We start from the raw sequence: 13,093 nt of genomic DNA, 5'->3' as shown, positions 1-13,093 counted from the left end.
TAAAATGACACGAAAAAAAATTGTCACCCAAAAATGATATAAATGCCATTCTTTTCGCACTATCGTCGCGCGACAACTATCTTACAATATAGTTCAGACGGATAACATTATTTAAATTATATCATGCTGAGTATATTATGAAAATAGAAAAATAATGCTACTAAACTATGTCACGATTCCTTATGGTCAAAACAAAGGATACATATTTGCCGGTTAAAGTTATTAAATATTTTTAATACTTTAAATTCAGATGTAACATTCTCTCTCTCTTATTCCTAAGACCACGACTTCAAAGTCATAAACATCTAATGAATATATTTAAAAACTTGTAGTACCTTTTTCTGTATCATCATTCGTGAAATTTACTTTTTGCTAAAAATTCATATTTACAATGAAGAATACAAAGCGTACAAAATCACTAGAAATACCGAATAACGTATTATTTATATTTTCCGGAATATTAGCACATTTAATCTGCAATAGTAATTTGTAATGTTGCTCGCTAATTAGATTAATTTATATACATTAGTTGTATAATTATTGGTGTTAATACTACTAAAGCAATAACACTTGTCGTCAGTGATTTTATAGCTATTAATTCTTTGTTTTGTTAGATGATATTGTCGATATCATCAATATTGTCGATTTTAGAATTTAGAATTTTATTTAGAACTTTCGTGCGAATTTTTCGAAATTTATTACACGATCTTTATTACACATCATTCCCTCACAGTGAATCTAAAAATGACAATTTTCTTCGTGCAATGTTCAGTTTCATGAGCATTTTTCATGTGCACTTGATGACGGTGGATGGTGGTGGTTATCCCATCCGAGAAATACCAAATCTCCATAGTATGCTGTCCGATGTTAATGTACCAAAGACATCGATAACTGGAAGAAATAGTTGATTAGAGATGAAAAAAAGCGCGCGCGCGCGCGCGATAAATACGTAAGGACAGAGAGAAAAACGACAAGAAATTGATCCGAAACGAATTGCTAAACATGGCATTTTAACGAAACAAGAAAAAATATAATTAATCGGCAATGTTGCATCAAAACATTGTTATTATTTTTGTAAAAAATAATGTACATGTATAAATTTAACGTTCTCTGTGAATGAAAGCTTATAATATGTTAAATATTATCTATTACCTATTATTATTATATTATTATTATTATTATTATCTATTATTATTATTATTATTATTATTGTAATTACTTTTATTATTATCATTATTATATTAAAAATAAAAACTTGTAATCTCTTGTTTCTAAATCTCTAGTATGAATACTGATATTTTACAACTTTCTTTTTTGCTTTATTAATATTTAGTCTAACGTATATCTGACGATATCATATGGAATATTACCTCAAATAACGCTTACAATTAGATATATTACAAACAACTAAAGTAGATACACATTTTCTGTTTATACGCTAGACAAAAAGATCAAGGAATTATTTGCTTTTTTCATCAAAAAAGAAGACAAATTTCAAATAACTTTTATAATTTTATAACAAATAATCGCATTATATCGGCAAAAAGCATTCCGAAGTAGAGATTCAGCGCTTTAAAATACTTTTTTTCGATACTTGATGCAATTATTTGTTACAAAGTTAAAGTTATGTAAAACTTGCCTTGTGTGTTCTTTCACGAAAAATATAATAGCTTAATTTTTTAGAGTAGTATATATATGCACATGCAATTTTTCATGCTTATTAGTTCCCACTAAAGACGTGCTTTTTCAGAAATGGATATTAAATTGAGACTCACGCTTGAAGTCATATTGATCAAAATCTCATAAATATTTATATGCAATTTTGTTCAGACCAATGTTTCGTTTCGCTACATTTCGAAACGAGATGTGTGCATTGGTGAAATGATTGAATCTACTGCTGCAAGTACAAACTGTTATTTTCACTCTTTTGTCATGCCAAGCTGATATCAATTATTTTTTAACTTTCCATCGTAACAAAGTTTTTTTTTTGTTTATGTATTTTATCATTTGGTCTGACAATTTTGGATATATTATGTCTAAGTTTTAAATCTTAAACTAAAGATTGAAATCATATATGATTAACGTTAGGATATATAGAGCAGAAATTTTGAAAAAAAAATAACGAGCAGTGTAAGACAACCGTATAACTTGCTAATATTTATATATTTTTACAAAAAGAGATCTCTTTTCATTTTAAAAATTACAAAAAAACATATTAACATTTCAGAAGTAATGTACATGAATTTTATAAACATGAAACAAGTTGTGAAGATGTCAATTAGTTTTTGATATGACGTGTAGCAATATACAATATTAAAAGTTACAGTCTACATTAAAATAAATGTAGATTAGTAGTATGTAAAAATTAATAATAAAACAACATAAAAACGAAATCAGACGAGCATTGTGTAAACCAAGTTTGCAATGAGATTAAGGAATTCTGTGACCTAAATATGTGTGACGTTTGTAAATTTCGCTAAAATCAAAGGGACAACAAAACTTGTTGTCCAAAACTTTTTAAACAATAAATATTACATTCATAATGTATTCGTGTGATATCTTGTTTCTCACTGTACTTCAACCTGACTGTTTATAAGATGGACTATAACAATAATTAAAAAGATTCAGATGTTATAATCATTTAACGTAAATAGTGTGTCACTTTTTACTTTGGACACACTTCTTCTGTAAGTATTGTTTCCAAAAGTTTGCATTACGCGCATTTATAAATGCTTCCAATTGTGTGACGGTCGCTGGCCTTAAAGATTTATTCGGTGTCCAGTTTATTACACACTGTGCGACAATATTAAACTTGTGTCTAGAAAGACTGAGCAACGCAGAAATTATGCCTTCTTGTTGATCTTCCGAACCTATTTGGAAATAAATAAAGTTATATTTGCACGTTATACAAATATACTATTTTGCATAATGAAAATTAGTTTTTCATGCGGCATATACAACCTTGGCCGGACTGAATGAGGTCACGGAGCTGTTCGCTGATATCCTGCACAACATGGTCTGTATCTTTCAATGGGAATGCACGCATAAGCTTTCCTTTAAACATATGTGATAATGTCAATGTAAAATACAATATTTTTATGTCAAAAATATAAAATGAACGAAAAATAATCATACCAAGTAGAGAAAACGCGCTATATACACAGGGAAGCTCATGGTTGATGATCATTGGCAATAAATCGGATTGAATAATATTTTGATATGTCCAGGACGGCCCTTCTCTCTTTGCAACAAGTATAATAGCTGTTTCTAAGCCATTGGTTTTTTCAGCTGCAACAAAATGTAATCTGCAATATAATCTACAGAAATGTTACGTAGTCTGTAGAAACATAGTGTGAAAAATATGGATTACCTTTCAAAGCATTCATGAGTTCTTTGATCATATCTTTTTTTGTTTCTTTATTATAAGAATATTTATAAAATGACGATATTAACGACTTTAATGCGGTTAATTTATTGAATTCATTAGCACACTGCGAGCCGATGAGAAAAGCTATGCACTTTGGTAATATTCCTGCAAGGATTCAAAAAATTTTTCAGCATACGTTCGTATTTTCTACTACAAATAACAGCAATTTTGCACAATTTATCGTCACATCTTAATACCTTTATTGGTCTCAGCGTTTGGAAGAACTTCAGGCCAGCATGTTAATATCGTGTATAGAACATTTATCGATTTAAATCCCAAGCAATAAAGAGCGTTGCAGCACATCATGCGTACTCTTTCTCTATCTTTCTTGATTCGTGATAAGATGACGTAAATTCGCGTGAGTGTTTCAACTTGCACCTACACATTTATCGTATAATTTAATTCATTTTGTTATCTCGTTTAACGAATTAAATGAATACAAATACAAACCTTTACTTCATTAGTAAGCTTAAATAGGTTGTACTCGATAGCAGCTTGTACGAAATGAATAATCTTTGGTTTCGACGCGTCTAAATCGATTAATAGCGCTATAATCTTCTGCTCAAACGTCGTCATCAATGGTGCTGGAGGGGTAAATGACTTGTCCAAATCCTCCATATAATTGACATTCTCCAATAAAAATTCCACTATGCATCTGAAATAATAAGAAAAGAAGCATCACTCTTTTCTTCATTCAACTTGAGATACAATAAAAGCAATTCGTAATCGTTCACTGTGTAATAATTTCATTTACATAATTATTTGCCATGTATAATATTCATATCTGTCTAATGTAATGAAAAAAAAAGATATTTTTCGCCTGACGATTATATATTTACGAAATGTTATACTTACTTGGCTATTATACGAGGTCCGCATGTGCTCTTTAATTTCTGCATTACATCACAATATACAGAATCTTCCCAAAGACTGTCCCTAAGTTTTTCCAACTGCTTCTTCACAAACTTATCTAAAACATATATGTATTAGAAATTTCGCCTAATAGTTAATTCGTATTTTCCTGTTTGTTAAATACCTGCTAATTTACAAATGTATGTTATTTTCTTAATCGGCCTCTTGCGAACAATTCGTTTTTTATTATTGATATATTTAGTCAATCGACACATCGGCGTTTGGGGTTCTTCATCATCATTTATATCGACACAACGAACAGGAATAGATTTCATTTTTTTGTCTTGTTCATTTGAGCATGTGTCTTCTATCCGAGTCTCGGTAGCCTGTATTCCTGTCATTCCATTATTAATGCTTAGTTTTTCTCGTGTGCCTATTATATTCTTTGCTTTATCAAGAGATTCTTCCGTATCATTGTCATCTTCAACACAGTCTTCAACAATAATCGCACTGTCGCTTGGCGGCAAATGTTGAATTTTGGAAGTTTTATCAGATATGTCATGATTATGACTTTTACGCATTGCTGCTTCCAATGCAGCCAATCGATTTGACGTTAACACATTCACATTCATATTCTTTGATGTCTCGCGATCGTCGCAATGCTTATCTTGAATTGCATTACAAGAATACAATTCAATGGCCGGAGTTATCACTTCTCTAGGCTCGATTGTCTTTGCTTGCGCATCGACTTCCTCGCAATTGACCGATGTCCCCGTCGTTTCTCTATTTATTGATACATTTTCATCAGTTCCATCTTCAATTGAGACTTCATCACCTTTATTAAATTCCGAGGTTGTAGGTGCATATTCGTTATTCGTAATAGGCAGAGCAAAATTGTCTTGACATTTTTCACTTGTAGGCTTTTGGTCGATGCTGCGTGCTTTAATACATTCGACAGAATTTTTTTCATCACAATTTTTATTTATTTCGTAATCTTTTTCATTTTTGATTAATAAAGTAAGTTTTTGAGTCGGTGTACCTAATTGCTGAATTCTACCATATTTTTGTCGAGATACTTCTGAATTAACTATATTTTTTATCCTATGATGTGTATAATCTGTGTGCTGATTAACACTCAATTGAGGAACTGATGACGTTTTTGGAACATGTGCAATGCGCAACTTTTTTGATGGTTCGGAATACAACTCAATGGCACTTTCCTTAATACTGTCCTTTTGCATATTTATAAATGAAATTGCTCGTGTTCCTAAGTTTCTTTTTAAATTCTTAATCTGTATCGTACGATTGTCAGGCTTATTCTTATTTTCGACCTGTAGTCTTTTTGCTAACTCATTAAGTTCAGAACGATGATTAGGCCCTGATTCAATATTCTCTTGCTTATTTATGTGACTAGTTTGTGTTTTTCTTTTTAAATTTCGAATGTTTTTTAACAAGCGGCTATTCAACTTCTCTTTATTTTGATTCTTTCCTTTCATTTTGCTTTCATCTGCAATTGTATGAATTTTGCTATATGCATGATCAATGGAATGTTCATCACAATTTTTATTATCATCATCAGATGACAAGCATGTCATTTCCATGACAGATTCGTTGACAGATTCTACGTTACTTTCACTTAATAAATTATTGCTTGTGCATATTTCATCATTACTTGAATGTGATTTTCTATCACTATCTTCGGGAGATACCTCTTCTGCTGAATCAGATACAATCTCTCTGTGAGCGACTAGAGCTTTCTCGTACGACTGATCAGTGCTATTAAAAGATACATTAGATGCATTTACATCCAATGTTGGAGTGCTCTTATTTATACATAATATTTGCGAAGATTGTAGAGTATCAGTTTCTTCAGCAACCTCTTCAAGTATATTACTAGTATCTTCTATAGGGGTATCCTTTTCAAGATTTTCACATTGTAATGAAAATGGATTTTTAACATTATATCTAACATTATATTCATTATATTCATCATCCGATCGTTTTCTTTTTCTTAACTGTATCTTCTCTGCACTATAGTTTTCTGATTCGATTTTTCGCTCGTTTTCCCTTTTCTCGTCATAATACTGTGCTACACCTTTACAAATTGTGGAAAGAAGGTTTGAATTTAGGAAGGCACCATTATCATGATTGCTAACGCAATGATGACGACAAGAACTAGTTCTCTGTTTTTTCTGTGATCTTCGGAGTTTCTTCATTTTACTTCCCAACAATTTAAGTTTTCTTTGTATTTGTTTAAAAGACGAAGAGTGTTGAGCTAATAAATCAGAGTAATATTTTTTCATACAGTCAATATTTTCGGGTAAAGTAAATTTTGCAGAACTGTAATTAGTGGATATATTGGTTGCAACTGGGACATGCATTGCAATATTTGAACTCTTTAATTCGTTTTCAGAACTTTGTGTCGTTCTAGATGAATGTTTCAATTGAGGTTTTAAATGATTCTCCATGGGATCACTATACTGATTATTACATGGATTCAGAAGTGACGTGGGTAATACTCCAAAGGAAAAAGTGTCTTCACATTTATTTGTAGAGTCCGAATATTCATCTAAAAATTAAAAATGAAAGAGAAATGTAATAATAATGTAAATATTATATTATATAAAAGTATACATATATATAAGCTCATTTCACATTTATAATTTACAAACGCATCAGACAATTACATTATACATTAATTCTGCTTACCAAGTGATAAACAAGACGGCAAGATTTTTTTCGGTGGAGAAAATATATTTTCATTGATTAATTCTGGATATGTGCTCATTGTTCTGCATATTTTTTCAGGAGTTATTGTTGGAGACAAATGAGCTTCGCATTTTGCACAAAATAATGGATACGGATCATCCTTTGTATTGTAAAATTTATCAGTCATAATACTTTTGTCTTGTACTTCGGATTTTGTATTTAATACACTATCACATAATGACACATTGATACCAACATCTGCAGTTGATTTAGTTTCTGCTAACATTAATTCACATTATCAGTATATGATATAATAATATACAACACACATACCTTTGCAATATATATATCCATAAGAAATTGTGTTTAATTCTATACTCACCCGTACTGAATTTAGTTGCATCAGAATTGATAGAAGTGATTTTTTTCTCTTTCTTTTTGGGTATTAGTTTGAACTTTTTTAAATCACATTCCAAACTTTTAATTTTTTCTGCAAAAGAATAAATCTTATTCTTAAAGACAAAAATTAAAAAATTTACCATTATGTTTTTACATCAACTAAATAATATGAGAAATGTATAAAAAACATTTTATTAATTGTTACCTTCAAAACCAGACTTTTGTAGATTATACTCCATAGTTTTACAGCCATGTTCATCTTCCATTTCTTCTATTTTACATTTTAGCTGTTGTATAGTCTGTTTATATGCTGCTATACTTATCTCATATTCATCTACTTTGGATTTTAATTTTTTATTTTCCTCTTCAATATTCATCAAGTTCTATAAAAAATTAATACTATTAACATATGAAACATTTCAGAGAATATTATGGTTTGTCAGTTAACATATTAGGTTTACAAGTTTGCACATAAAAAAAACAATATATGCATATAAATCAATTTGGAGAGAAATTTCTTATCTTTTATAAAATTACTATTAACAAATAATCTAAAGAGACTAATAATAAATTAATCTAGGAATATATTACTTACATTTTTTAATTTCGCTATTTTATCTACGTCAGATTTAGAATTAGACATCATATGCATGGCTTCTATTTTTGTAACTTCCAAATCTTGTTTCAAAGATTGAATTTCTTTGTCTTTTTCAGCGTATTGCTTAATTAAATCACTGAAACAGACAAGCTATTAAACTCTGTTAAAGCATTTACTGTGCAATATTTCAAAATTAGACCTATATCGAATAAAAAGTATAGAATAACACGAAAATACTTACTTTGTCATCTTCATTTTCTGTTTTAACAATAAATATGATGAAGTCTTTTTTATTTTACAATTGTCATTCTGAAATTGTAACATTATTTGCTAATTAAATCTCTGAATTTTCCAGTGATAAAATAATAATCTAGAAGATATACTAAGACGCTAAGATATACTAAAGATACACTATTATTACAGCAGTTGATGTAATCATGTAAAAATAAAGACATATGTGCAAAATATGGAAAGGAAACAAAATCTAATCGCGAACAATAACCACAAGGCTACTATTAATTTTTTCAATACTTAGAATAAAAAAGACGCATCGGGTACTGCTAATATACCGGCATGATATACATACATAAGCCCTGCGATCCCAATGAGTACTTTCCGCATGGTTTATTCATAGATTTTTTTATACAATATTTTTTTTCTCTTTCCATAAAAAAAAGTTTTAAATATCAAAATAATGTTTCTTAAATCCTTTAAAACACAAAACAATCTAGTAACATAACCTAACTTCTGAATATAACCTATATACCCATGCGATTAAAACTTAAAACTCACCGTATATAATACTTACAATCATGTTTTCGACGTTATTTAAACCCTCACTATTAATATCCATTCTTGTTATAATGTCAACATGTAATATTTATTTCGAAAAATTATTAGCACATACACCTTTACTTCAGCAAATATAAATTTTCCCACACCGCCGAGAACCGCATACAACCGCATACATGCGCCCATGTGCACTCGAAACGGTTCATTTTAGCCGGGATTAGGAAACCAAGTTAATAGGAACACAGGATGATAAAAAAGCTTTACTGGGAACAGCGCCATCTCTTGGTTAATTGTTGCGACTTGATGAGTACGTCGATGGTAAGTGTGCCGATCGTAATTATCGACTTTACTTCGACACCTCTTTGCTTTTCATGTAATCCTAATAACAGTTCGCACAGTTCCGACTATTTCGAGGCCCGATTGGAAAGCCGGAATGTCTCTATAATCATTTCTACTGGCATCTCAAGATCCAATCTAATCGCGTCTCCAATATAGTCTCATTCGACCTTGTCTACCGACAAAATGAGCGATGTTTTATTAAAAGCGACAGAATTCTATAGAAATAATTTCTTTCGTAGCTTCTAATAATTAATTTCTTTCAATAATTAATTTTTTCCACTTCTCAACGTATATACTAAGAACAATAAAATGCTCAAAAAATTTTAAAACACTTTGCACATGTTGTGTAAGATTTTTATATGATTTTTAATGATTATTATATAATGTGACAAAAGTCAACAGGAAGTCACTTGTTAATTAAAAATCACAAATATATAATTAGATCGGTTGCAAAATACTTTTCATACATTTTAGCATCTTTCGGCAATATCAAGAATGTCGACACGATTATGATTATAATGATGTCATTTGGCTAAATTTAATTTTTCATTCTTTTGCAATAATATATATATATATATATATATATATATATATATATATATATATATATATATATAATAAATTTTATAAAATTAATGAACATGTGGCCGCTTGCGATTTTATTACGCAGAGACTTTATTTGTTCGCGCAAATAAACATGATATTGATCTATTAATAAAACAAGTAAATCATATATACATAATAATACAAATATATTTTTAAAAAAGTTAAATTATTTTTCTATTTGTACCAGAAATTGTTCAAAAGTTGCAATATACTTTTTATTAGGATCGTATTTTTCAAGAAATGCTGCCCAGGTTTTCGGTTTACTGTTTTTCAAGTAATTGCCTATTTTTCTTGCCATTTGTCTCTGCTTCACGTTGCACTTTTCACAAGTTGTAGCTACGGCTTCTGGTAGTATATCTATGCAACAAATTAGAAATTATTTTAGTTTATCATACATGTGAACACATTTGGAACAAATATATTTCGTAGAAGCTGAACGTTGTTTTACTTCAATATGAAATCAATTGTCCTTTTTTTTTCCTTTTCCAGAATGCGATTTTCTTTTTGGCTTTTAAGAAAAATATAATATCTAAAATTATGATATCAAAATAAAATTGTGTGAATTATGCTTTTACGTTTGAGATAATGTCCATCTGCAGTACAAGGGGCTTTATCAAGAACGCAATCCATATATTGATTGAAAAGACGTTCGTTATTAAGAATCACATCCAAATTCACGTTTTCATATGTATCCGGATAAGATTCCATTCCTGTAGCGAGTCCAGATGCTAAGAAACTCAGCAATAATACAAGTGTGAGTCTCATTCTCTTATGATCCTTTTTGTAGTAATCCATATTCTATATAAATTACAATATAAATTAAATTAATTTGCTTTCATAAGAAAAGTGCAAATAAATATTAAATAAAATTAATAAAACAGAAATTAATATAAATTAAAACAAATTTCGTTACAATTGATATATGCATATAAAAATATTAAAGCAGACCATGTGTTGTAATAAAATTGTCTTTTCAAAGTACCGTTTTAGGCGAGGATTATCAGTATTCTTACCTAAAGTTTGAAATTTAGACTATTTAACTTGTATTGGCCACAGTATATGTGGCCAAATTAAATCCAATGTTCTTACACACGGATGTCACAAATTAGCGTTATACGAGCGTACTGAGCTTTGTACGAAAAAGAGAAGCTTTATCATCGAATTTTTACGTTGATATATATTTGTTACCATCACAATTAACTAATTTAATCTGATGGTAGTGTATGTGAAACGTGAATCTTTATATATACAATGTCTCACAATCGTATAATATTTCTGCTGGTTTATTCAAAATTTATAAATAAATGCAATATTATTTGTTTATAATGTCACGTAAAATTTATTTGAAAAAAAAGACGTGACGATTAAAGATGCAGATGTATATAGAATTATAACAATGTGTCGATTGTATGTTGATTATTGCCGTTTATGCTTTACGTTCCTTCTTTTACTTCTTTGTCATTTAACTTCTACGCTCTCTAAATTTATGGCTGTGTTGGTGTTCCATCCACAGCATCTAAGCCACAGTATAACCTATTTCTGACAGTTCAGTATAATTTGATAGTTTGGCAGAGAGCAATAGAAATAATTATCGTGTGTGCAGCTCGAGATAGCGAGACGAAGGCAGGAAATGTTTTAAATGTCATATTTACGAATATAAGACATGGTTTGTGATATAACGTATAAACATCTTATGAAAAGTTAGGCTAGGTTAATGTATGTACACTAACCCTATTAACACAATTTTTTGTTTTTTTTTATTTGTATTTTAGGCAAGGCTACTCATTGGAATGGAACGAATATAAAAAGTAGCAAATTGCTAGCTAATTCAACAATAATCACACGAAATCGACTTGTGGTTTTCAGAAACCTGATTTGAATTATTTAAAAGTATTGAACGGAGTGTGCATATAAATTTATTGTTTTCTATCAATACTATAATTATTTGCATTAAAATAATTGATATAAAAATAATAAAAAATAATTGATATTACGCCAAGATGGAATTGGCAAAAGAGGTTATTAGTGGCCTAGCGGACGTTCAAAATAGCAACACTATATCTGAAGAAACATTTGTGCAATTATTAAACATTATACTATCTCATATTCGTAACAATAATAATGATGCTAAAAGTAAATAAATTTTACTGAATTTATTTCACTATGTGTAAAAATATTCGAGACATTAATATTTATAATTATTTATGCTTGTAGACATTGCTGTTGTATATTCATTCAAATCAGATTTGGTGAAAGCTGCTGTTGCCAATATATCTTGCCTCTTTATAGAAGCTGCTAGATATGATTATGATGAAAAGAGTTTAAAAATTTTTTTACATAATGAGCATATTAAAGGACAAAGAGTAGAAAAATTATGTAATACTTATATGAACAATAAACAAGATATTCAGACTTGGTTGGAATTGATGGGAGACAATGTACCACATATAGTAGATATAGATTGGCGTTTACATCATTGTGTTAAGGTAAATGCTTTATCTTTTGATAATATTTTAATTGTGATGGGATTACTTTATGTAGCATTATTCCAACAATATAAAAATATTTGTTACATAAGTTATATGAAGTATTCTGCTCTTAACTACAGGCTAGCATTTGCCGCTCTATCAGTATACCAGCTTGTAATATTCAAATATGTATAAGGAAATGTAATGACATAAAACGTGTGACATTTACATGTACCATACAACAGCTACAAGAATTAGTATACAAGTTAAAAGATATTGTAAGACATCTCGAGAAAATGTCTAACATATAAATGTCTAATGAGTGATTATGAATCAGCAATTTAGAAATATATTTTCTCCTTGCTTTAGTAGCGGTATGTATATATGAAGGATAGTTTATATGAATAATACATAGTTTGATATATATATAGGTGCAACCAGTTATATTTTTGTATTATAATGAAAAAAACTTAAGAATCTTTTAATTCAATGTAGAGTTATTGTATTTTATACATTTATACATGTATATGCATGCACGTATACACATATATAAAAATTGATTAAAAATACAGTATCCTTTGTTGTGCAACTTAATATTTATCCAAAATCTCTATTTTTATTAGACGAAAAAAATATTATGGTTATGTGTAATTACTAATTATTTAATATAGAATTATATTAGTAGTTAATAATTTTTGTCTATTATTATGTTATATTATATATATATATATATATATATAATATTTTATAATCATAATATATTTATGTACAAATAAAGTAGCATATTCTCTATTAAGAAAAACTGATCTCTAATTAAAATTTCCTAGCAAAACTTCTCATTTTCTTTTGCTCACACTTTTCCAAATTTATGCATTTCTACTCTTTCATCAGTACCTACAATCA

General features: G+C 29.1%; 3 protein-coding genes across 7 annotated transcripts; 1 reads left to right on the top strand and 2 right to left on the bottom strand.

Annotated features, from left to right (window-relative positions):
* Positions 1-915: 915 nt before the first annotated feature.
* LOC105669243 (putative leucine-rich repeat-containing protein DDB_G0290503) lies at positions 916-9,088 on the bottom strand. 5 transcript variants are annotated; one of them, XM_012362098.2, is made up of 14 exons: positions 8,778-9,082; positions 8,227-8,294; positions 7,983-8,121; positions 7,593-7,770; positions 7,371-7,478; positions 6,989-7,267; positions 4,464-6,848; positions 4,283-4,397; positions 3,878-4,082; positions 3,625-3,805; positions 3,371-3,532; positions 3,136-3,288; positions 2,962-3,054; positions 916-2,870 (listed from the first exon to the last, which is right to left on the bottom strand). In XM_012362098.2, exons 2-14 carry the CDS (start codon positions 8,238-8,240, stop codon positions 2,659-2,661), a joined length of 4,224 nt encoding a protein of 1,407 aa, XP_012217521.2. In that variant the 5' UTR covers positions 8,241-8,294; positions 8,778-9,082; the 3' UTR covers positions 916-2,658. The 5 variants fall into 5 exon arrangements, with proteins under 5 accessions (XP_012217521.2, XP_067209085.1, XP_012217522.2 ...); XM_067352984.1 differs by having other exon boundaries at positions 8,794-9,081; XM_012362099.2 differs by having other exon boundaries at positions 6,989-7,264; positions 8,794-9,080.
* A 763-nt stretch (positions 9,089-9,851) lies between these two features.
* LOC105669245 (ejaculatory bulb-specific protein 3-like) lies at positions 9,852-10,893 on the bottom strand. Its single transcript, XM_012362103.2, has 3 exons — positions 10,736-10,893; positions 10,298-10,520; positions 9,852-10,079 (listed from the first exon to the last, which is right to left on the bottom strand). The coding sequence occupies exons 2-3, from the start codon at positions 10,515-10,517 to the stop codon at positions 9,889-9,891; spliced, it is 411 nt and encodes a 136-aa protein (XP_012217526.1). The 5' UTR covers positions 10,518-10,520; positions 10,736-10,893; the 3' UTR covers positions 9,852-9,888.
* A 319-nt stretch (positions 10,894-11,212) lies between these two features.
* LOC105669244 (COMM domain-containing protein 3) lies at positions 11,213-12,784 on the top strand. The gene is made up of 4 exons (XM_012362102.2): positions 11,213-11,388; positions 11,495-11,855; positions 11,937-12,208; positions 12,331-12,784. The coding sequence occupies exons 2-4, from the start codon at positions 11,723-11,725 to the stop codon at positions 12,499-12,501; spliced, it is 576 nt and encodes a 191-aa protein (XP_012217525.1). The 5' UTR covers positions 11,213-11,388; positions 11,495-11,722; the 3' UTR covers positions 12,502-12,784.
* Positions 12,785-13,093: the final 309 nt, after the last annotated feature.

This window comes from Linepithema humile, chromosome 4, assembly GCF_040581485.1.
Source record: "Linepithema humile isolate Giens D197 chromosome 4, Lhum_UNIL_v1.0, whole genome shotgun sequence".
Taxonomy (NCBI): Eukaryota; Metazoa; Arthropoda; class Insecta; order Hymenoptera; family Formicidae; genus Linepithema; species Linepithema humile.
Note: the sequence above shows the minus strand (reverse complement) of the source record. Positions and strands in the feature narration are given on the sequence as shown.